This window comes from Balaenoptera borealis, assembly GCF_965194805.1.
Source record: "Balaenoptera borealis genome assembly, chromosome: 3".
Lineage (NCBI taxonomy): Eukaryota > Metazoa > Chordata > Mammalia > Artiodactyla > Balaenopteridae > Balaenoptera > Balaenoptera borealis.
Genome location: NC_138866.1, coordinates 10,584,317 through 10,608,746, shown reverse-complemented (window position 1 = coordinate 10,608,746; position 24,430 = coordinate 10,584,317). Strand labels below are relative to the sequence as shown.

Here is a 24,430-nt window from a genome sequence, read left to right as displayed (position 1 = left end):
GAAATTTAACAGAGAAAAATCCTCAAAGGAAAATGATGACATCACAGGTCCCCACTACTCTGAACTAACTGCTGTTATTATGTGACATTTAGGCATTTTCACTCACAGGTTTTTTTTTAAAAAACAAAAATCACTCTCTTCCTTTTTATTCAAAATGATACATGCTCATTTAAGAGTAAAGGTTAAACAACACTCACCACCTATTTCCACCACCCAGAATTGGCCATGACTGATATTTTGGCATATTTGCTCCCAGTCTTTTTGCTCTGTGTGTATTAAAGAAGCGAAAGAAAACAGTAGATAAATATATTATCCCTTACAAAAATCAGAACATTATAGATATAATTAGAATTTCCCTGGTCCAGCCACATATATCGCAGTGACACCCCTACCATGAAACCACGGTGGTCACTGTGTGGTGTCTCCTTTGAGCCCGTTTAAAATGCATTTGCAGTATAGCACAGGGACCTATACTCAATATTTTATAGTTCCCTATAAGGGAAAAGAATCTGAAAAAAGAATATATCTATGTATATTTATGTATAACTGTGCTGTACACCTGAAACTAACACAACATTGTAAATCAACTATACTTCAATTTAAAAAAATAATAAAATAAAATAAACTGCCTTTACATCCAGTTACGAATTCATAGAAAACGCGTAGATCATTTAGTGTTTTATTTTTATCATGCCGTACTTGTCATTCTCAACTTGCTTGAATCTCTCCATGTATCTTGAACTCTATTCCCATTGACCTGTCTTGAGTTAATTCCCTCCCTCCCCTCCCCCTCCTCTCTCCTTCCTCCCTCTCCTCCCCCTCCTCTCCTTTCCCTCTCCTTCCATCCTTTCCTCTCTCTCTTGCTCCTTCCCTCATGGCCTGTCCACTCCCCGGGCCTTTCTTACCGACCTGGAGTGGTTGACATGTCCATCTGTGACTGCCGCAGCCCAGACCCGCCTCTGAGGTTCCTGGCCATTCTCCCACCCAGAAAGCCTTCCCCAACCATCTTCCTCTCCTCCACCTCTGATTTTGTGTTATTCTTTTGTGTGTGTCCACTTCTACTATTGCACTTACCACATTATGAGGTTCTGGAGTAAGAAGACAGAACAGCTTGTGTAGTGAGTTGAATTGTGTCTCTCAAAAAGATATGTTGAAGTTCTAACCCCAATATCTGTGAATGTGACCTTATTTGGAAGTAGGGTTTTGGCAGATGTAATAAAGTTAAGATAAGATCATACAAGATTGAGGTGGGCCCTAAATCCAATGACTGAGGCCTGTATAAGAGAAAGGAGAGGGAGATTTGCATACAGACACACAGAGGAGGCACACAGGAGAAGGTCATGCAAAGATGGAGGCAGAGATTGGAGGGATGCAGCCACAAGCCAAGAAACACCAAGGATTGCTGGCAACTGCCAGAAGCTGGAAGAGAGCAAGGAAGGATTCTACCCTAGAGCTTTCAGAAGGAGCACGGCCTGCTGACATCTTGATTTCAGACTTCTAGCTTCTAGAACTGTGAGAATCAATATCTGTTGTTTTAAGCCATCTAGTTTGTGGTACTTTGTTATGGTGGCCCTAGGAACCCAATACAGCTTGTTACGTGGCAAAACTAGCTGATACACGCATAGATTCATTAAAAGATAATCATGTGACCTTATAAGAGCCAATGAGACTGTGTAGGGACTGCTGGCTGCTCACCAAAAATTCATTTCCTCTTCTTCCTGGGCAGACTGCCAAGCTTGGTGTGGCCCCATGACTGAGGCTACTTAATGGAGTCTGGGCTGCAGTAACTTGTGCCACTGCTGGGCCAAGAGTTGGAAGAAGTGGGTGTGTCACCTACTTGTTTTTCTTTTCCCTTCCACTGTCTAGATACAGATGACAAGTCTCTAGGGCAAGGGGGCAGCCAACTAAGGCCTGTGAGCCAGGTCTGGCCTGTGGGCCTATTTTTGCCTGATCCACAAGCTAAGAAAGGTTTCAAAAAGAAGAAGAAGGAGAGGAGGGCTTCCCTGGTGGCGCAGTGGTTGAGAATCTGCCTGCCAATGCAGGGGACACGGGTTCGAGCCCTGGTCTGGGAAGATCCCACATGCCACGGAGCAACTGGGCCCGTGAGCCACAATTACTGAGCCTGCGCGTCTGGAACCTGTGCTCCGCAACAAGAGAGGCTGCGATGGTGAGAGGCCCGCGCACCGCGATGAAGAGTGGTCCCCACTTGCCGCAACTAGAGAAAGCCCTCGCACAGAAACGAAGACTCAACACAGTCATAAATAAATAAATAAATAAATAAAAGAACGTGAATTTCTAAAAAAAAAAAAGAAGGAGAGGATGTGATAGAGAACTACAAAGCCTAAAATATGTACCATCTGACCCTTTACAGGAAAAGTTTGTAGATTCTTGCCCCTGACAATGGTGGAACCACAAGATACAAAGAGTCAGAATTCTTGAACAACCATATGGAGGAAGGACCAGGAATACCCACCATGGATATTACATGAGAGTGAAATACAATTTAATAGTTTGAACTGTTATCACATAATTCTGGGATCTATCTGTTATTGCAGTTAACTTTGTCTAATCAATACAGAGACAGTGAGATTCTCACTTAGACTTCTGGGAAAGAGATTTTTATTCTTATCTCCTAGACCTGGAAACTGAGATGAGGTAGGGACAGAACTGATGGCCATCCTGCTACAGGCGAATCCTGGGGCCTAAGCTACAGAGGGGAGGATGTGGAAGAGTTAGAGAACAACCTGGTCCTGATAACATACATTGCCTGAATCCTGGAGCCAGCCATACCTGCAGCTGACACTACTTTGGACTTCTCAGCTTACAAGAGCAAATAAATTCTCCCTTTTATTTAAGACAGCTTGGGACTGTTTCTATTACAGGCAACCAAAAGATTCCTAACCCATTTTTGTATTATTAGAGCAATAACTTTAAATCTGCTGACATTCATTCAGAAAAACCATTAAATCATTCACAAAACTTTGGTGCTTTATGTACTAGTTGTTACAATTAATTGGCAACAGACCTCCGAATGACAGAACTTTACAGGGGCATTTGAGGACCATGGCTTGGAACAGCTGCTTTGGAAACAGAATCCTGGCTTCAGGATGGGGAGACCAATTAAGAGCTTGCCTTTATGCAGGAGCTCATTTACATACTGCTGTGGACTAATCACTAAAATAAAGTCCGTAGAAAAAGTTAGCACAGACCCGTGGTCAGACGGAGTGTGCTGCCCTTTGTGGACAAACGTACACAGACAGAAGGAGAACATGTGTGTCTACACCGGCAGCTTGGAGCTGCCTAGACCATCTCTGGAAGGATTTGCCAAGAACCGGAAATGTGGCTGCCTCTAGGGAGGGGACCTGGGAGGCTGGGGCAGGGGAGAGGGTGAGAGTCTCTTTTTACTCTCTATTCTTTTGCATCTTTAGGGGACAACCATGTGTGTAACTATCCTTGGCCATGGAGGCTGATGGGGGCTCCAGAGGCAGGGCAGGCTCGGGTCTGGGATCTGAGGCTCACACTTTGGGCCACACCTGCCATGAATGATCCACCTGGAAGTGGACTGGGGCTACCTTCCTTTCTCCTGCATTTTTGTTCATAGTGACATCCTCCCTGCCGGGGTCAGAGAGACCAAGCTTCTCACCAAATCAGACGACCCAGGAAGACCGAACATCCTTGATAAAGAAGCTGAAAATCGCTGCTGTGACCCCTAACACGATGGACACCCCCGAAAGGATATTATTTATTTATTTTTCCTTGGCTGTGTTGGGTCTTCATTGCTGCACGCAAGCTTTCTGTAGTTGCAGTGAGCAGGGGCTACTCTTTGTTGCAGTGTATAGGCTTCTCATTGCGGTGGCTTCTCTTGTTGTGGAGCACGGGCTCTAGGCATGTGGGCTCAGTACTTGTGGCACGCGGGCTCAGCAGTTGTGGCTCACGGGCTTTAGAGCGCAGGCTCAGTAGTTGTGATGCATGGGCTTAGTTGCTCCACGGCATGTGGAATCTTCCCGGACCAGGGCTTGAACCCATGTCCCCTGCATTGGCAGACGGATTCTCAACCACTGTGCTACCAGGGGCTTCCCTGTTTAATGCCCTGTGTGGGGCCCATCACTGCTGGAAGCTCTGATGTGTTCAAGGTCTGTCTCTGGCACATGATGGAACAGGCTGGGCCTTCCCCGGTTCCTGCTGTGTCCCAGCATCCGGGGAAGCCCAGGCACAGAGCAGCGCCGCAGGTGCATCTGCTGGGTGTCAGGCAGAATGACCAGGGAGTCCTCAGGGCTGGGAGCTCAGGCACCTGGAGCATGTACATGGGAGGAGCTGAGAAGAAGCTTAGAGAGGATGGGGAGGGGGTGGTGGCCGAGCCCGTGAGAGAGGCGACTGACACCAGGCTGAGGCTGGCCCAGCCCTCCGAGCGCTGTCGACTCCAGCCATTCATTTCCCGGCTACAAGCCCGACTTGCAAGCGTCCAAGTCCACTCTCCTTTTAAAGTCAGATACACGCATTTGGAAAGGAAAGCATCATCTGTGAGGTCACCGCACGTGGGGCTGTCTTCTGCCTCGGGAGTCAAGGCTGGAAATGCCCCTGTAGTGCCTGGCATGTGGCCCCGTGGCCCCGTGGCCCCTCGTGCACCCCTACTCTTCACGCTGTGCCCTCATCATCGTCTGTGTCGGGGTCTTACTCACCCCACGACCCACATCCTCCCGCCTGCCTTCAGCACCCAGTGCAGGCCCTGAGAACCCAGTGTCCTCCACCCTAGGCCATTGGACCAACTCCTCCATCAGGAGTTTGAGGAGGTTCAAGTGCCCTCTGCTGGCTGCTGGCTGAGTCCCTACATGTCAGAGCAACAGCTAGGAGTTGAGAGAGGTGAGCCCCACCTCTGTCCTTGTCCCTGCCCCCTCTCGAGCCCCATTGCCCACCACCTCCCCCTGTGGTCCTTAATATGCTAGATACATCTCCCTCCTTGGAATGCTTTCCCCCCAAGACGCCTGCATTCCAACTGGTCCATCTGATACACTCCAGTCATCTCTAAGACTGTACTCACTTCCTCCAGGAAGCACCCCTTGATTTCACCCAGGGAAACTGACCTCGCCTGCTTCCTGTCCCTGCTGTCCCCGGGAAAACACCTGTGACAGCTTCTGACAGGCTGTAAGGTCCTTATCTGTTGACGTGCCTTTCCCTGTGGGGCCTTGTCTCTCCTGTCCTCAGCACCCAGCACAGAGCTCATGGAGACAGGGGCTCACACAGGAAATGTTTGGGGAATGAATGATTTTAGTGTCAACCTACTTCAAAAGTTCTGAGCAAGACTATTCTGAGGTGGATGTCTTGGCGCAAAGCCATATATAATATATATTATATTGGGTTGTGGCCAAAAGTTTGTTCTGCTTTTTCCATAACATCTTACAGAAAAACCTGAACGAATTTTTGGCCAACCCAGTATATACAGGACAAAAACATTGTGCATAAAAACGTGCTCATTAAGAAAAAAATCAAATAATATGAATGTTTATGAACTGAAAAATGAAATCTTCTTCAACCCTCTCCCATCCCTACAATCTTTCATAAATCACCACTGTTATCAGTTTGGGGTGTATTCCTTCCAAACTTTTCCTCAGCATTCCCTTTTACTTTATTTTACCTTTACTTTTTTCTTTTCTTTTTTCTTTTTTTTTTTTTTTACCACAAATGGGGTCAAACTATACACATAATTCTGTCCTTTTTTTTTTTTTTTCATGAAATGATCCATCTCGAGATCCTTCTAAGTCAGCACCTGTAGGTTTATGCCATTCTTTTCAGTAGCTGTAGAACATTCCATACTCCAGCACTACTGCATTGTATAAATTCCAAGTGTTTGGGGTTTTTGTCTTTGTTTTTGTCTGGGTTTTTTTGGTTTGTTCCTTGAGTGCAAACAAGATTTCCAAAGACATCTTATGCACAATTCATGTGCACATTTTTCTGCAGAACTGACTCTTGGGAGTAGAGTTGCTCAGTCTAAGGGCAAACCCACTTCACTTGTAATAGATGCTGCCGAAGGATTCTCCAGAGTTGATGCCAATTTATACTCACACCAGCAATGCTTAAGTGTATCTCTGAGTGTTATTAGACTTTCTAAAAATTCTGACCTATGTGATCATCTAAACCTTCAAATCCAGCTGAAGTCTGGTTAAAATGGGCATTTAAGGTGGCTTCTATAGGAAGAGGTTTGGAAAGGGTGCAGGATAGGTATATGAACCTCCAGCCTCTCAAAGCAGTGGTGGTGGTCCCACTCCTCCTTGACCAGGAAGAGAAAGGCCCTCCCCAAACCCTGCTAAGCCCTTGATCCTGGACGCATTGCCCAGGACCCTCAGCAGGCCTCCCACCCAGGGGCAGGGGGGCTCCCGGACCAGCCAGAGCCCCCAGAGAGGCTGCTTGGTCTCTGGCAATACCTCCCTGCCCACCTGGGTGAGATCCCAGATGACTCCATCCTGCTCTTCGGGAGGGGAATGTATTTGGGAGAAGTGGAGAATAATACACTTGGTGATGCAGGGCCAGGTGAGGAGAGAATCCAAAACAGAGTGAACTGCAGGCTTTAGAATGTAAGCATGCTTTCTGTGATGTTTAAAGTGGTCCACTGGGCACATGGAGGGGGCGGCTGCAGCATCCCGCTGGCTCACCTCTCATTCTACCCATACCCCAGACCAGGAGGACTCTGGAGAATGAAACTTGGAAATAGCTTGTCATTTGTGCTGTTTAAAAAGATGGAAAAGGGGCGGTGGGGCAATGCCAGCATTCAAACAGTGCTCTTCACCCCAGACTCAGGTCTTCTTGGCCAGCACCCTTGGGGTGCAGGGGTCACAGTGCCCATAGTCGCCTGGGGTCATTTCCATACTCTAAAGATCATTTCTTTAGTCTTCTAAGAGCTGCAGGATGGCCTCCAGGGAGGCTGGCTTGCCTTTCTTCCTGCTTTTATTCTAATAGGCCTTATGCAAGGACCTTAAAATGACTCAGGGGAAAGCCAAGGTAGGGAAGAGGGGTGGGCAGCCTTGGTGGGGTCAGCAGCAGGATCCCTGAGGGGAATGTCATTAGGGACCCAGGAAATGCATCTGCCAGCAGGTCAGGGGAGGGAGGATGTGTGCTGGAGACCATGAAGTGGAGGCTTACTCGGTATAGCCCTGCGAATGACAAAAACACTGGTGCTGAAATATATATCCCCATGTTGGCATGTTTTTTAGAGTTTCCAACCTGCTTCCATTTTCAGTCATTGTGCCTTCTTTCATTCTAAGAAGAGGCAGAGTAGGTGTTAATTATTATTCCCATTTACAGATGGGGAGAAGTGCCCAGAGTGGGGGTCCTCACCCAGAGGCAAGGGTCTTCCCTCGTGGCTTTTTTGAACCGGGGGCCTTCTTTACTTGGCCAACTCTTTTGCTTCCTTTAGGATTCACATCAGGAGAACCGGCCTCCAGAAGCCCGCCCTGGGGCTCCCACCCCCGGCCCCTCTGCTTGCTTCGCAGGAAGGCACTGAAGAGCATCCTGTCATCAGTGTTGTGGCTAAGTCTGCTCCCCTCCTGGAACGTTCCCTCTATGAGGCAGGGGCGGTGTCCCATGCATGACTCCCCTGGCCCTCCTCCATCCCCCAGGCCTGGCCCCGCCCACCCACGGGTGCTGAGCAGATGTTGGTGGGTAGAGGGATGGGAGTGTGGGTGGAAGCAACGAGCAAACAACATCGCTGTGATCCTGAACCCCCTGCTGGACAAAAACAATGCGGGGTTTCCGAGGATCCCAAGACTACTCAGGAAACAGACTAGATGATCCTGGGGTGGAGGGGCAGGAGGGTGGAGGCAAGAGGGAGATAAGCAGGGGCTCTGGAATCCCTTCAAGGTGCTGGGGTGGGGTGGCACGTGGAGGGCTCCTTTTAGAGTCCTGATGGGGCAGGAGCATGGGCTGCGGGCCTGGGAGGCCATGAACCTTGGGGCAGATGGACCTAAAGTCTCCCTCATCCTGAACGCTGGAGACCCTGAGCAATTCTGAGGGCGCCCTCTCGTGGCCCCTTGAGGCCAAAGCCGAGAGTCCACAGAAGAATGCTGCACTTTCCTCTCCAAACCAACACATGGTGAAGAAAAGGGGCTTGGAAGAGAGGGTGGGAGCACTGGTTTTGGAGTTGGGAAGCTCACCATGCCACTAATACACCAGGGTGCTTTGGGCAAGTCATTTCGCCTCTCGGCTTCGGTTTCCTCATCTGATTAACAAGGGACTCGGATAAAATGAGCGGCCTTCACAAAGGGAAATGTTGACCACCGGCCAGCCTGGGCTAAGCACACGCCTGTGTTACCTGGGCCTCCTCCAAGGGCATGACAAGTAGGTGACAGAGGAGGAAACCGAGGCTCAGATTGCTTGAGTGGCTTTCCTCTGGTCACCCAGCTGGTAAGTGGCAGAAGGGAGGCTGTGATTCCAAAGCCCTCTCTCTCCACCTCCATGGGGTTTCTCATGGCCTCTAAGGTCCTGCCACCTCTGTCCTGTGGTTCAAGGTGTCTGATGGAGAGAAAGAGACTCACAGGAGCCCTTAGGGTCCTGGCAGGCAGTTAAGACAGGAAGTAAAGAGCCAGTCGACAGGGCTTTCATATACAAAATGCACTGTCTATGGGAGTTCCCTGGTGGCCTAGTGGTTAGGATTCCAGACTTCCACTGCGTGGCCCAGGTTCAATCACTGGTCGGGGAACTGAGATCCAGCAAGCTGCGTGGTGCGGCCAAAAAACAAAACAAAACAAACAACAAAAAAAAGCAAAAATGCACTGTCTTTGCAGAAGAAATTATGACCACCACTCAACTAGCCATCAAAACTATGTTCTCTGGGCCAACTGCTTACCCAGGAGAAGATCTGGCTGCCCCAGGGCGCAGCTCTTATCCTCTGCCCCGCACAGGTGGAGGATTTGGTGAGTGAACTTGAGCCCCAGTGTGTCTCCTTACTGTGGAAGTAAGGCTCTGGCCAGTGCTTTCTGGTCTCAAGGAGCATCAGCTCCCAAAAGGGGGCATCTGATAGGAGCTCACAGGGACCCAGGGGCAGGCTGGGTGGGAGTGGAGGTGAAGATGACGCCAAGGCAGAGACCCTCCTGCGCTGCTCCAGGTGCCTCTGTGGAAGTTCCCCAGCATTGAGGTTTTGGACACTTTTTTTTTTTTTGGTCCAGGCTTTGGACATTCCCTCCAATGAGATGACCATTTGACAGGATTGAAGAAAAAAAAAAACAAGAGTGATTCTCCAACATTCACCTGTGTCCTCCTGGGCACTATTCATTAATATCTAAGTTAACATTCATTTGAATTATTTCAAAATTAATTATTTTAGCTTACTTTAATAGAGGTAAATTAATATTTTAGCTGAATTTAATTAATTAAAATCGAAAATAAACCCTGTAACTATCTTGCAAATTGCACCATTATATTGCAGTGATTTTCTGTGTTAGGAGAGCATTATTCTGTCACATGTAAACATTTAAAATACCACCATTTCTGTACCTTCAAAAGACACTTTAGAATGTCTTTTGAAATGTTTTTAATATGATGAGACCTTCATGAAATGGAAGAGGTACAGGGCTTGCCTGAACCCAGGCTGGGTGTTCCTGGGGACGGCGTCCATTCATGATGGGACTCAGCCTCCCTGGGGAGAGACCTGGCAAGAGATCTGGCAAAGGAAACTGAGGCAGAGGCCCGGAGGTATGGGCCAGACCCATGCCCAGGAGTGTGGGAAACATTCATTCATTGAGAACTTATTTTTCGGGCACCCTGTGTGAGGTGCTGTTCTAGGCACTGGGACAGAGCTGTTAGCAAGAGTCTAAGTTCCTGCCTTCCGTGCGACTGACCTCTAGTGGCAGCAGACAGTAAAGCAGGTGAGTAAATATCCGGAGTGTTTCGTGGAGGTGAGTGCGATGGAGAAGAATAAGGCAGAGGAGGAGGATAGGATCGGGGGGTGAGAAGACACACCAGGGGGATAGTGGGGCGAGACATAAAGGAGGTGAAGGGGTGAGGCCTGCAAAGATCCAGGGCAGGGGTTGGCAAACTTTTCTGTGAAGGACCAGATAGTAAATACTTCGGGTTTGCACGCCCTCTGGTGTTTGCCACGGTCCCTCCGCTCTGCTGCTGTCACCCAAAAGCAGCACAGACAACAGGTCAATGGATGGGCATGGCTGGGTCCCAGTAAAACTTTACACAAGTAGGTGGCGGGCTGTGGCTTACCAACCACTAATCTAGGGGAAGGGAGTTCCAGGAAGAGGGAACAACAAATGCAAAGGCCAAGTGCCTGGCGACTGAGGAATAGCAAGGAGAACGGTTATACCATGTACCAAGCACAGGAACGCAATACAAGGGGGAGATGTTGGCCAGGAGAGCTCAGGCTTGGTGCTGGGATGGAGGTGAGGGGGCTGCTGCATTCACCTTGGCAACTCTTCTTACTCCCCTCCTACCTGATCAGGACCCATCGGGGACCCTGGGAATGGAATGCACAAAGCAGGCCTGAACAGCCCATTTGCTGATCATGCAAATGTTCCTCTCCTGTGGCAAGACTTTGTTCAGAGAATTCTTTAAAGGGGTGTTTTGGGTTGGATTTGGGATACACACAGAGTTGTGATCAGATGTCAGGAAATGCAGTTAGATGATGAAAAGGAGTCTGCTGTATATGACCAAAGTGGGACAGGCACTCCAGGCAGGGAGCAGAGGGCTGGAAATCCGTGAGGTCAGAGACAGACAAGAGGGGACAATGCCCTCCCCTTCTCTGAGGGGTGCTGTGGTGTAGACACAGACTGAGGTCAAACCCAGCTCTTCTGCTGCTCAGCTCAGTTATAAGAAATAGTTCTTCTACCTCCCCAAGCCTCAGTTTCCTAATCTGTTGAATGGGAAGGACAATGCCCACCTCAGAAAGTTTCATTCGTTCATTCATTCATTCACTCACTCATTCATTCATTGAGGATTAAACAAGATGGCAGATATAAAACTCTGAGCACATCGCAGTATTCAAGGGGACTCAGACCCCTGCCCCACCATCTTTCTCCTGGGAAATCCCATTCCCAGGGAGCAAATGCTCCTCTTGGAAAATTCCATTCCTAGGGGGCAAGGGCTCCTCTTTGACGATGAGAGTGTGTTGTTTGTGCAAAGCAGCCGAGAGGGAGAGCTGTGGCTGGGAAGGCCGAGCACTGAGGAGGCACCTGCTGTTTACAGGTTGTTAGGTGACTATCTGTTGAGTTCCCAAGATGACTCAGAAACCAACCAATCATTTTGCTCCATGTTCAAGTTGTTCATTAAATCATATACTCAGTACACTTTATTATGTGCCTACTGTATCCAAATATACATGGAGGACAACCTTCCTTTCTAGCCTTTTCCTGCCCCACTCCCTGTGGCAACCTCTCCTCTCCATTGCACTAAACTTCTCACTGTCTTCATTCTCCAGCACGCCTAACACCCCAGTCTCAGTTTGGTGAACTCAGTTGATGAACTCTGGCCTGGGAAGTGCGAGCACTTGAGTCCTCGGGGAGTCGCTTCCCTTCTCTGGGGCCCTGATCCCTTGATGAAAACTCCAGAGGTTGGGTTACCAGAATGCCAAGCTTCATACCCTTAGCTTTGCATCCTGTGATACCAAAAAGGATTCAGGGACACCTAGCCCATCTCTATCCAGGCCCACAGAAGACACCACTAGCCGATCAGGGCATTCTAACTGCTGAGCCCCGCGGGGCCCTCAGAATCTTTCCAGGGGGCACCTGCCAGCCATTACCAATCAAATCCGAGTTGGCAGTTGAGATTAAACAGACTTTCATTCCTGGCTGGTGCCCTGGATGAGGTGAAGAGACACATCAGAAAGGCGCCGCATACAGTCAAGGTGATGGGCATGTGGAGGGTGGCAGGGATCAGTACGGGGCAGTGGCGAGAATGTGGGGCAGTGGTCCATTGGGGGCGCCCAACAGGGGTACTAAGACACTACTTCTGTGTCATTCCTGTCACATCAGCCCCTTTATGGGTGAGACATGCCCAAGGTGGGCTTCACCTGCCAGTTTTGGACCCAGCTCAGAGGGGAGGAAAAAGTGAGGGAAGGGCATTAACTATCAGCCAGGCACCATGTTAGTCTTTTTCAAAGATGATCTTTCGTATTTCCCATTATCCGCCCTGCCTGGGAACTACTGTTAGCTCCATTTAAAGATGAAGAACGTGAGGCTCAGAGCTTACTGAACATGATGATTAATCATAAAACCATAATAATCTGCTGGGGTTGGACTCCAGCTTCACCTCTTCTGGCTGTGGGGTCTTAGGCAAGTCACCTAGTCAGCCTGTGCCTCAGTCTCCTCATCTGTAGAGCGGGGATAATAGCAACAGCCAGCTCATTATGAAGGAGTTAATATAGATGACATTTTGGGAACATTCTCTAGCATAGAGTAAGAGGTCTATTTGCTAGGCTGTTTGCATGGGTGTCTTATTTATTTCGACATCTCCAGCACCTCACAGAATGCCTTGCACATAGTAGGCGCTCATTAAATGCTTTGGAACCGAGCCATTGAGCTCTGACTATCCTTAGAAGAGTCCTGCATAGCTCTCCTTGTCCCCATTTCACAGAGAGAAAAACTGAAGCTTTGTGTGATAAGGTGACCTGCCCGAAGTCCCAAAGCTAAGAAGTGGTGGAGCGAACTTCCACTCCAGGTGTGTGTGAGCCCAGAGTGCTTCCCATGCCCCTGCCTCCCTCAGGGGCTTCGCCCTTCACTTTTTCCGTAAAACGTTCCAAAGACTCACCTGCTGCTCAGCCCCTGAATAGAGGATATGTAACCACGTGTCATAGGAGAACGTAAGAGTAAACGGCGATTCTGACCAGGAGGAATTAATTAACCAATGAAGTCTGAAAGCTAGATCCATAAAGTAACTGAGATATTTGATAAGTGTGCTCCGAGCTAACCTTGATTCGAGGCAGTGGAAGGTGAAGAATGAACATGATATAAAGTGAATTAAGAGAGTTCAAGGTGCTCTTAAGCTGGGTAGGGATTGACCATGGGTTTTATCTTACTTGGTGGAGGCTGCTGAAAGGTACAGAGCCACTGCAGGGGTCAGCAGGAGAGGGTGCTGACCTGCTGTGATGTCTGCCCGGGGACGGATGTGAACAGTGGGCATCTGTGAAGGAAATGATAAAAGGCTGGGAACTGGCCCCAGGAATGGTGGCGAAGGGATCCTGAGCCTTTCCCCAATCTCCTGTTGCTCACTCAGTGTCTCAGGTGTTTTGTGAATGGCCAACCTCTAGAACATTAGGGAGCATTGACTTCTAGAGAAACTGAGCACAGGCTAAGAGCAGGGCCCCCCTTGGTGAGATGGCCATGTGTCTGTCTCATTCTTCTTAACTTCATCCACAGGTTTGCTTCACTGTACTAAGTGACTTCTAGCTTTGGAATTATAGTGAAGTTTCAGACCTGGACATGTTTCCAGGCTCTGTGAGAACCTACACCTGCCCAATTTATCTGTCCTGGAAGGAGTGTCAGAGAGGGTCCAGGCAGTGAACTTCCATCCTGGCTGCACATTAGAATCACCTGGGGGGCTTTTAAAAATACCAGGGCCTGCCTCACCTTCCCCCCAACTGCCGCAGTAAAAAAGATTCTGAATTTGTTGGTCTCAGGAGGGGCCTGGCATCGGGTAGAGAAGCACTGATTTAGGACAACAGTAAAATGATGGCAACGTGTTGAAACTAATAGACTGTAACAGTTATGTATGTACACTGAAATACGTAGAGCAACCACTAAAAAAGACTATGCAAAGAGAAATATCCAAAGAAACAGAAAACAAATGACCAAATGGCAGACTTAAGCCCTAACGTATCAACAGTTAATGTAACATAAATGGTATAAAAATTAAAAGAGATTGGCAGAGTGGATTAAAAAATGACCCAATCACATATTGTCTACAAGAGATTCACTTCAAATATAACTATATAGGCAGGTTGAAAGTTAAAAGATGAATAAAGATATATCATGCAAACATTAATTTTTAAAAGCAGGAGTGGCTATATTAATATCAAGTAAAGTAGACTTTAGAGCAAAGAGAATTACCAGGGATAAAGAGAAGCATTACATAATGCTAAAAGTGTCAATCAACCAAGAAAACATAGCAATCTTAAATGTTTGCACATCAAACAATGGAACTGCATAGTATATGAAGCAAAACCTGGTATAGCTGAAAGGAGAAGCAGACAAATCCACAATTATAGTTGAATACTTAGACACCCCTCTCTCGGCAACTGACAGAACTACCAGACAGAAAAGCAGCAAAAATGTAGAAGAACTGAACAGCACCATCAGCCAGCAAGATCTAACTGACATTTATAGAACCCTCAAGCTGACAACAGCAGACCGTACATTCTTTTCAAGTGCTTGTGGAACATTTGCTACGATAGACCATACCCTGAGTGATTAAACAAACTTCAACAAATTTAAAAGAATTCAAGTTATACTGTGTATGTTCTCTGACCATAATGAAATCAAAGTAGAAATCAATAGCAGAAAGATTACTCCCAAAATCTCTAGGCACTGGAAATTAAACAACATACCTCTCATGCTTCTCAGTAATCAGTGGGTCTGTAATTATCTGTAATTAGTCAGAGTTCTCCAGAGAAACTATATCTATCTATCTATCTGTCTAATCTGTGTAATCACACACACATATATATATGGGAGAGAGAGATTTATTATGAGGAATTGACTCATGTGATTATGTGATTGACTCATGTGATTATGGAGGCTGAGAAGTCCTATGATCTGCCATATGCAAGCTAGAGACCTAGGAAGGCTGGTGGTGTACTTCCAGTCTGAGTCCAAAGGTTTGAGAACTAAGTGAGCTGAATATGTAAATCTCAGTTCAGTTCAAGGGCAGGAGAAGACCGATGTCCCAGCTCAAGCAGGGAGGCAGGAAGAGAAGAAATCTTCCCTTCCTCTGCTTTTTGTTTTATTCAGACCCTCAACAGATTGGATGATGCCCGCCCACACTGGGAAGGACAATGCCTTCTTCTCAGTCTACTATTTCAAATGCTTATCTCTTCCAGAAACACCCTCACAGACACACCCAGAACTAATGACTAACCAGACATCTGGGCACCTCATAATCCAGTCAAGTTGACACATAAAATTAACCATCACAGGGTCAAAGAGGATATATCAAGAGAAATACCAAAGACATACTGAATTGATGGAAATTTAAGATAAAACATGTCAACATTTGTGAGATGCAGCTAAAACAGCACTGAGAGGAAATTTTATAGCACTAACTTCTTACATTAGAAAAGAAAATCTCAATTATCTAAGCTCAAGAAAGTAGAAAAAGAAAAGTAAAACAAACTCAAAGAAGGGGGAAGAAAAGAAATAATAAAGGGTAGAAATCAATGAAATTGAAAACAGAAAGACAATAGAGAAAATCAATAAAATGCTTGTTCTTTGAAAAGATCAATAAAATTGATAAACCTCTAGCAAGGCTGACCAAAAAAGAAGACACAAATCACCAGTATCAGGAATGAAATGAGATAGCACTACAGATACAGCAGACATCAAAATGATAATAAAAGAATACTATGAGCAACTCTATGCACATAAATTCAACAACTTAGATGAAATGGATCAATTCCTCAAACACTACGAACTACTAAAGCTCATCCAATATGAAGTAGATAATCTGAATAATCCTATTACTATTAAAGAAATTGAGTTTGTAGTTAAAAACATCCCCCCAAAGAAATCCCCAGGCCCAGATATTTTCATGGGAGAATCCTACCAAACATTTAAAGAATTAGCACCAATTTTATACTCTTCTAGGAAAAAAAATTTGGAAACACTGCCAAATTCATTTTATGAGGCCAGTGTTACCATGAAGCCAAAACCAGACAAAAACAGTACAAAAAACAGAACTATAGACTAATACACCCAATGAACATAGAGAAGAGCAAAAAAAAAAAAAAAAAAATCCTCAACAAAATATCAGCAAATTAAATTCAGCAATATATGAAAAGAATTATACACCCTAACTGAGTGGAGTGTTTTTCCCAGGAATGCAAGGCTGGTTCAATATTTGAAAATCAACCAGTATAATTCACCATATCTATAGGCTAAACAAGAAAAACCACATGATCATATCAATTGATGAAAAAAATCATTTGACAATATTCAACACTGATTCATGATTAAAAAAAACTCTCTGCATATTAGGAATAGAGGAGAACTTTCTCAACCAGATAAAGGGCATCTACAAAAATCCTATAGCTAACATCATACTTAATGGTAAAAGACTGAATGCTTTCCCCCTAAGAGCAAGAACAAGGCACGGATGTCTGTTCTCACCTCATTCAACATAAAATTCTTTCTCTGAACCCTGCCCTTCCTGAGACCCCATGTGATGAATGAAAATTTGAGGCTCTAGCCTCTCTTCCTGGAGAGTTGGGTCCTCAGACTCACCTGCTCATTCATATAACTTTCCAGAAAGCACAAGAGAATGCAAAGGAGTTCACCTAATTTTATTATGCTGAATCTGCTCTAATTTATGTTAGGAAAAAGCACATTTTCTAAGTTTGGAACATTTGTAAATAACACTGACTTGTGACACACCAGCCCTACACCAATGTTCACATGTGCAACATGGAGGCTGAGAGCTGCTAATGTTATCCAGCCAGGAAACTGAGGCCCAGAGAGGGTGAGTGACTGGTCCAAGATCACACAGCCAGGTATGGGCAGAGTTCAGAGGTCTTATCTCCAAAGCCAGTCTCCCTTCTGGCTTCATAATAATGCAGTGAAATCACTTCCAATATGGGACTTGGTCACACTGACATTTGTCTCTGGCCCTGCAGTCGAGCTGTGGCCCAGGACACAGGGACAGTCTGAGCTGGGCTGTGACTTCTCCAGGTCATCGTGAGGTCTCTAGCTGCTCTGAGGGCACAGCCATGCTGATGTTCAGCCTCAGTTGTGGGGCAAGGTTGCCAAGGCCAGAAGCCCTTGGCCCAGCAGCCAAATTTCAACCCGACACCTCCCATTACAAGGAAGCAGGAAGCCCGTCTGCTCTAATTACAGTTGACAGCAAGCCTCAGGCTGGTCTTTCATAGAAATACTCCCATTATGTAAGGAGGTTACATAAATCATCTTGTGATGTCCACATCATACATCCACAGAGGTGCAGGCTGGACCACTGTGCCCTTGCCCCCAGTGTAGCCTCTGTACGTTTCCTGAGCGGGGGTGGTTGGACAGTACAGCTGATGTCAGAATGTAATCTACAGGCCCTTATTTCCACATTCCCTGTCATCAAAACAGACTCCTTGCTCTAATCCACTGTTTGCAAAATAAGTAGAAAGTATGCATTTGTGTGTGCAAAATCAATCTGTACTCACTGCACACTGCTGTCACTGTTTTACATGTTGGACTCCCACACACTATTTCTTAATGGGCTTCTCTGCATAAAAGCAGTTTGAAAGCGCACTGCCCCAGATCACCTCCCTAGGCTCCCTCTGGCTGGGCTGGCACAAGACACGGCCAACTGCTTCCTTTAGCTTTTCAGTTTCAGGCTGCACCTGTGTCAGCTAATTCTAGAAGAGGACCATGTCAGATGATATCCAGAGATTCCGGATGGGTGGTCCCTAGTAGTTTGTTTGGGAAGCCAAGGAAAGTTAGGGTGTCATTCGTTTCACCGCTAGATGGGCCCAAAGATGGATGCTTAATCATCAAGTCAAAGTTGATCTCTCCCCTCCAGTAAGTTGCCTTGGGAACAGAGGAGCAAGCCAAATGCGCCCACCGTGGCACCCTCTGGTCCTGGCACATAGTAGGTACCAAATGGAGTCCCTCGTGATGAATAGTGTGGATAAACTTGAGGCGGGGTTAACATGACTGGGATGTAGGAGATCTATGGCAATGACAGCAGATGGTTGGGACGGGACCCTCAAGTTCGAGTCAGCACAGCTCACTTGCTTTCAACAGAGCTTTCTAGAGCCCCGGCTGTGGCGCAGGTGGATGCAATTGCGAAACAGAGCTTCCTGCTTTCAAGGCACACACAGTCGAGAAGGAACACACAATTTCTCATCAAGTGCAACCATGGCAGCCACAAGGGTCAGTCATGAAGGCCTGCTCTGTGCCAAGGCCATTCTAGGCAGCAGAGATACAGAAATGAACCGGCAGACAAGCGCCCCGCTCTCGTGGAGCTTGCCCAGGCAAGGCTGGGAGGGTGGGGCAAGCGATAAACAATAACACTAGACAGGAAGCAGTTGCTTCTAGTCGACAGGATAAATTCTATTCGACAGGATGGCTGAAGTATTTAATTCATGAAACACTTAATGAGAAGCTACTCTGTGCCAGGCCCCAGGAGGGGTCAGATTCCAAAGGGCCTTTTGTGTTAAGCCAAGGAAGTTAGACTTCACCTTTGAATCTGTAAATGGAGGGACGGGAGACGGTGTCGTATACAATGCTGGCAGTTGGTGGAAGTCTTCCTGGATGTTTGAGCTGGGCCTTGAAGAATGCTGAGGGGACAGGGTTGCCTGAGTTGGGCCCAAGAAGCAGAAGTTTGAGGCTTGTCTTTGCGTGTGTCACCAACTATAAATAGGGAGAACAATTCACTCCTTGCGCAGGACCAGGACCACAATGAGAGAATGACTGTGGAAGGACTCTCTAGAGTGAGGCATGATTATTATTAGTGATGTTTTCCCACCTGTCTATACGGCCCGTTGGAAAATCACGGAGAAGCCTTCCCCAGCAGGGGTCACCGGCAGCGCCAGAGGCCTGGCCTGAGGCCTGGGGTGTGGCCGCGTCCATGTGAGGCCGTGGATCAGGTTCTCAGGCCACAGCTCAAGCCACAGCTGGCCCCGCTCCCCTCTCCTGGTCACCGATAGCTATGGGTCCCAAGTTCCTGAGTCGGAAGTTGAAAGTCACCTTCCAACGAAAGGACGGGAGAGCTGAACCCAGGACTTGATGTAGAAAATCTGGTCTGTGAGGCCTCCTGACAGCTCAGGGAATCAGCGAGGGCTGGTGGGACTGACACGGGCTTTGTACACAGACAGTCCTGGCTTCAAGTTCAAGTTCTGCCAGTTAGTAGCTGCGAGGCCTTGGGAAAGTAACTGCACCTCGTGCTCCTCCGTGATGGCCACACGCACACCCTCGGAGCTGTCTCAGGGCCACGTGAGATGGTCCATGTGCATGCGTTTCAGCGCGTACCAGATGCCCTACAAATATCGATTGTCTGCACCCCATTTTTTTCTCCCTCCCTCCCTTCCTTCCCTCTTTCCTCAAAAAGTATTTGGTGGAAGAACAGCCAGTGTTAAGAGCTCTGGAGATTTTTAAAGATGCAGACTCAACTCCCACGGAGCTCAGGGACCTGTTGGGGACGAGGGTCCATTACTGGCTGAAAAGCAAGGGGATGTTGTCACAGGCAGGCAGCATCAGGTGGGCCGGAGTGACCGCAGGTGCCCTGGAGTCTAAAAGGAAGCTGAGATCTGAGCAGAGTGGCCCGAGAGCATCTCGACGCTCTTAGAAGGGAGAAGGCATTCCAGAGAGAGGGGCAGGCAGGAGCAGACACAGAGTGTGCAGGAGGCCAGGCAGGAATGGGGCTGGGGTGGTCTGAGGCCAGTCTCCCAGCAGAGAGTAATGGAGAAGGTGGTTCCTGGGCCGGCGCTGGGTTATGGAGGAACTGGAACGCACATCAGGCTGGGTGACCCAGCCTTCACCAGGCAGCAGGCAGCGGGGAGCTGTGATGAGAGCAGTTCCAGAGCCTAACCTGGTGACCTCAGGCATTAGAGTGTTTTCTCCAGCCGTGTGTGTGCAGGGCATTTTGGAGCAGAAAGGATGTTTCTTGCTTCTACCAGTCAGGGTGGGCTGGGTTATGCTGCAGAAACAAATAACCCCTAAATCTCAGGGGTTTAAAATGACAGTGGTTTAGCCCTCAGCCACACAGACGCTGCTGCAGATACGGGCCAATAATCCAGGATGCTGCGGTCCGAGGTCACCTTCATCTCAGCAGCAGGGGAAGAGGGCATAGAGAACAGTGCACTGGCTCATAAATGCCTAAACTGAATTCTCCTCCGAACCCAACATTCTGCCTGTAGACTCTCAGGCCAGAGAGGAGGTGGCCTGGAGCCCGGGGCTGTGGGCAGGCGCCTCGTGCTGGCAGCGGCTGCCTATTGGCCAGCAGGAGGGGGTGGGGCCACCACTCTTGGGTGAGTCCTCCTGCCCTGCCAGTGCTCCCAGTCTGGGGGAGTGGGAGCCTTGGAGAGGAGTCCTTGGCATTATAGGTTGTGATGCCAAGGTTTGGGTTGGTGTCAGCTGGCTGGGGACAGGAGGAGAAGGTGGCAGAGGAAAGGGGAAAAAGAAAGGAAGAGGAAGGAGAGGAGGAGGGGAAAGAAGAGGCAGAGCGTGAGATGGTGGGGGCCCACCCAGCTGGCTGGCACGGAGGCCTCGCCCATCAGCATTTCCCAGGCAGCCTCCCTCCGCCTGCGGCCTCACCTTCCCTCTGGCCAGTCAGTGGGCAGGGCCAGCGGCTGGCTCTAGGCTCCCTTGCTTGCTCAGAGCGGCCCTGCTTGCGGGCCCCGCCAGCGTTGGCACGGTGACAGTAGCCAAGTGTGCAAACTTGTGCCATTGTCCCCAGGCCAAGGGGAGCCATGGAGACTGGCTAATATGACACAGGAAAATGTTTGCTGATGGCAATTCTATGGGCTTTGTCCACCTCTTTCTCCATCATGACGACTCGATTTAAGTCCCTAACTGTTTGACTACAAATGCTAGGGGACCGTGCAACGCCAACCTTTTGTCCGGCCGCGCTGAATGGGCAATTCAGGCTTTGTGCAGCTCAATTGAGGAAGCAAACATAAAGACAAGATTCCTGAGAGCTCCAGCTCCCTTCCCATGGATATCCCAGCACCTCGTTAGAGAGTCCTTCCCTGGCTACCTCTCCAACATCAGTGTGCTGCCCGCCCTCGCAGGCCTGCCAGTGCCCGATGCCTTGGGAAGGGGGTGGGGAGAGAGAGGACAGAGGAGAGAGGGAAAGAGGGAGAGAGAGAGCAGAGAGAGCCACTCAACACTCAGGGACAGCGGGGAAAGCAGCCCGCCCCGCTCACCCCATCTGATTGTCTGTCTGCACTGGAGCATGGCAGCTGTAGGCCTGGAGTCTGGGGGAGCTTTGCCAGCCCATCTCTTCTGGGCCCAGCCCCTCCTCAATCTTGGACTTTTTAAACGTGCGCGCGCGCGCGCACACACACACACACACACACACACATATACACACACGCGCTCGTGTGCGCACGCGCGCGCGGGCACACACACACACACACACACCCCGCCCCCTCGAGAAAACAGGGAACCGAGGTCAAGGGGAGGAGGGGCGTGGAGGCCGAGAGGGAGAGTGGGCTGAAGGGTAGAAATTTACCGGGAAATGATTGCATTTGGGAGCTGTCTTTTTTGTGATGGTCCCCATGGTGACAATTTGTGACGGCAAAGAATGTGGGAACAGGGCGCTGCCGCCTGATTGGGATGCTTTGTATCTGGAGAGGCGCTCCTGATTGGCCTGAGGGGCCCCCCAGCTCCGGGGACTCGTCCTCCATTCAGCCCGCTCGAGGGCTGCACAACTGCCTGCAGCCGGACCACGGAGCTCGCCGGCCGCGCCGGGCCTGGCCCAGGTCTGCGGCGGGGAACCTGCCGGGCCACCTTGGCGGGGCCCGGGGCCCCGCACCCTCGGTCAGTGTGGAGGTCCAGGCGTCTCAGGCCCCACTGGGTGGGGACGTGGGGCAGGCTGGGGCCTGGGGGAGGGGCGAGGTGCTGCGGGTGGTGGCCGAGGAGGCATGAAATTGCTGCAGATGCTTCTACGGGGGAGTCCCTGCTGCCCACAGCCTGAGATCAGCCCGCCAGGCAGGCCTCGGCTTGAGTGCCAGACAGGGGTCCTGCCTGTCCTGCGTGAGAACTGTGGGTGGAGCGTGGGGACTGAGGAGGGGGGTGGATGCTAGCAGGGCTGGGGGCGGGGGTGGGAGGAGGAGGGCACCGCCGGGGAGACAGGGGGCTTGGCCTTGCCTTAAAGTGGAGCGGTTGCCTCGGCTCAGAAATGAAAACCTTGCTGGCAGGTTGTGCATGCCGGCGGCGTGGTATGTGGGAGACACAGTGGGCTCCAGCCCCAGCAATGCCACTTGTGGCTGGGTCGCCTTGGGCAAGTCGCCCGACCTCTCTGAGCCTCAGCTGCATGTGCAGGGTAACAGACCCAAGAAGACGAAATGTGTTTGTGCATCACAGATGCCCTGGGAATGCTTAGAGGCTTGAATGAGCATCCCGTGACCCAGGACTCTGTCTAGGGCTGAGGGGTGTTGCAGTGAGGACCACTGTCTGCAGCCATGTGGCCTTTGGGGAGGGCTGAGTGTGGTTGCTCAAAGAGACTCCAACGGCTGCTGTGTCCCTCCAGGTCAGCTCCGTGCCCTTCCCTGGAGCCGCCAGCCGCCTGCAGAACCACCCTCTTCATGGAAAGCCCCGTGCAGTGGTCCCCTGGTGATGGCATCCGACAGTGACGTGAAGATGCTGCTGAACTTTGTGAACCTGGCATCCAGCGACATCAAGGCGGCCCTGGACAAGTCTGCACCCTGCCGCCGCTCGGTGGACCACCGCAAGTACCTGCAGAAGCAGCTCAAACGCTTCTCCCAGAAGTATTCCCGGCTCCCGCGGGGCCTCCCCGGCAGAGGGGCCGAGCCTCACCTGAAAAGGGGGTCCGAGGACCGGCCTGGGAGGCTGCCCCTTGATTCTGGCCACAGTTCCAGCCCCAGCGGGGGTGGGTGCTGCAAGGAGAAGGCGTTGGGGAACCCCTACAGGGAGGAGTGTCTCTCTAAGGAGCAGACCCTACACGGGCCGGATCCAGAAGCTGCCAGGCCTGGCCAGGTGCCCATGAGGAAAAGACAGCTGCCCGCTTCCTTCTGGGAAGAGCCACGGCCCACCCACAGCTACCCCGTGGGGTTGGAGGGGGGACTGGGCCCCAGGGAGGGACCTCCCTATGAGGGTAAGAAACACCGCAAGGGCTTGGAGCCCCTGGGGCCCGAGACAGCCCCAGTGCCCGCATCCCCAAGGGCACCCGCTGAAAAGGAGCCACTCAAGATGCCTGGGGTCTCCCTGGTGGGCCGTGTCAATGCCTGGAGCTGCTGCCCCTTCCAGTACCATGGACAGCCTGTCTACCCAGGCCCTCCGGGGGCCTTGCCTCAGAGCCCACTCCCCAGCCTGGGCCTCTGGCGGAAAAGCTCGGCTTCCCCCGGCGAGCTGGCCCACTTCTGCAAGGATGTGGAAGGCCCTGGGCAGAAAGTGTACAGACCCGTGGTTCTGAAGCCAATCCCCACCAAGCCGGCCATGCCCCCGCCCATCTTCAACGTCTTTGGCTACCTCTAGCTGGGCTGGGAGGGCCTCGGTCCCCACCGCTGGCCTGCAGGGGTGTTGGGGACCCCGGGAGCTCTCCTGGTGAGGAGTGGGCTGGGCAGGGGTGTAGCCCCTTGAGAGCCTTCCCTTTGTATGTGGGGGGGGGGGGAGGGGGAGGACAGGATCGGGGCAGGGACCTCTCAGGCAGTTGCCCAGCCAGCCCTTGCAGCCTTGGGAGCGGTGGAGCCGGGCTCGGCCGGCCCCTCTCCAACCGGGCCAGAGCCCGACAGATCACCCGCGGGCCTGTGCAGACCTCAGTTGGCGGGGCGTTGCTCTGGCCTGCCGGCCGTTCCAGAAGCCAGAGTTACGCACCTGAGCATCTGCCACCCACTGTGTAAGCCAATCTCAGTTCTGTTCTTCTTGTCTTTGTAAATATTAAGAAGGCTAAAAGAATAAAGACATTTCTTTTGCAGTTTTCACATCTTGGGTCCATGAAGTTGAATGGTGCCCAGGCCTAGGACATGCTGGCTGGCCCAGATGGAGGGCCACTTACAGAGGCTGTGGGGGAAGCCTGGAGTGGCCCAGAGACCTCCGTGATGTCTGGGGATGGGCACTGGGGCCCAACCGCTCAATTCCAAGGAAGGAGGGTGGAGACAGTTCACGGGGAAGGATGCTCTGATTCCCCCCGCCAGAGAACAGAGCGGGGAAGGTGTGGCTACCCAGAGGGTCCAAACTGCTCTAGAGAATAGGGAGGCTGGGACCAGGGCAGGGGGACCTGTGCTCCTGGCTCTGCCGTGGGATGTGGGGCTGGAGCCTTCCTCTTGGGGCCTCTCTGCCCCACCTGCAGGATGAGGGGTGGGATGAGAATGGTTCCCTCTGCAGTACCTTCCACTCCGATCACAGCCTCAGGGCAGAGACTGGGCCAAGACCAAGCAGGAGCGGAGCCCCTTGTGGAGCAATTTGACCAAATTGCTCCTTTTTTCAACATAGTCTTTGGTTCTATGTCCATGGGAAAAATCGTCATCATCATCATGTCTAGCTCATTCCAATTCCTAGGTTACCTGCCAATGGCTCTCTTCCCGGGCCTGATGCAGCCCCTGGCACACCCTAGGTGCCCT

General features: G+C 50.2%; 1 protein-coding gene and 1 pseudogene across 2 annotated transcripts in view; both read left to right on the top strand.

Moving 5' to 3' along the window:
- The window catches only part of LOC309625277 (regulatory factor X-associated protein pseudogene), a 228,078-nt pseudogene that overhangs the window by 98,644 nt on the left and 105,004 nt on the right, over nt 1-24,430 (top strand). The gene's annotated exons all lie outside the window — the stretch shown is intronic.
- FAM181A (family with sequence similarity 181 member A) lies at nt 4,472-23,791 on the top strand. Its single transcript, XM_082386768.1, is given in 3 exon segments — nt 4,472-21,610; nt 22,381-22,456; nt 22,458-23,791. Coding segments are annotated over 3 exon segments (1,110 nt in total). The 5' UTR covers nt 4,472-21,464; the 3' UTR covers nt 23,346-23,791.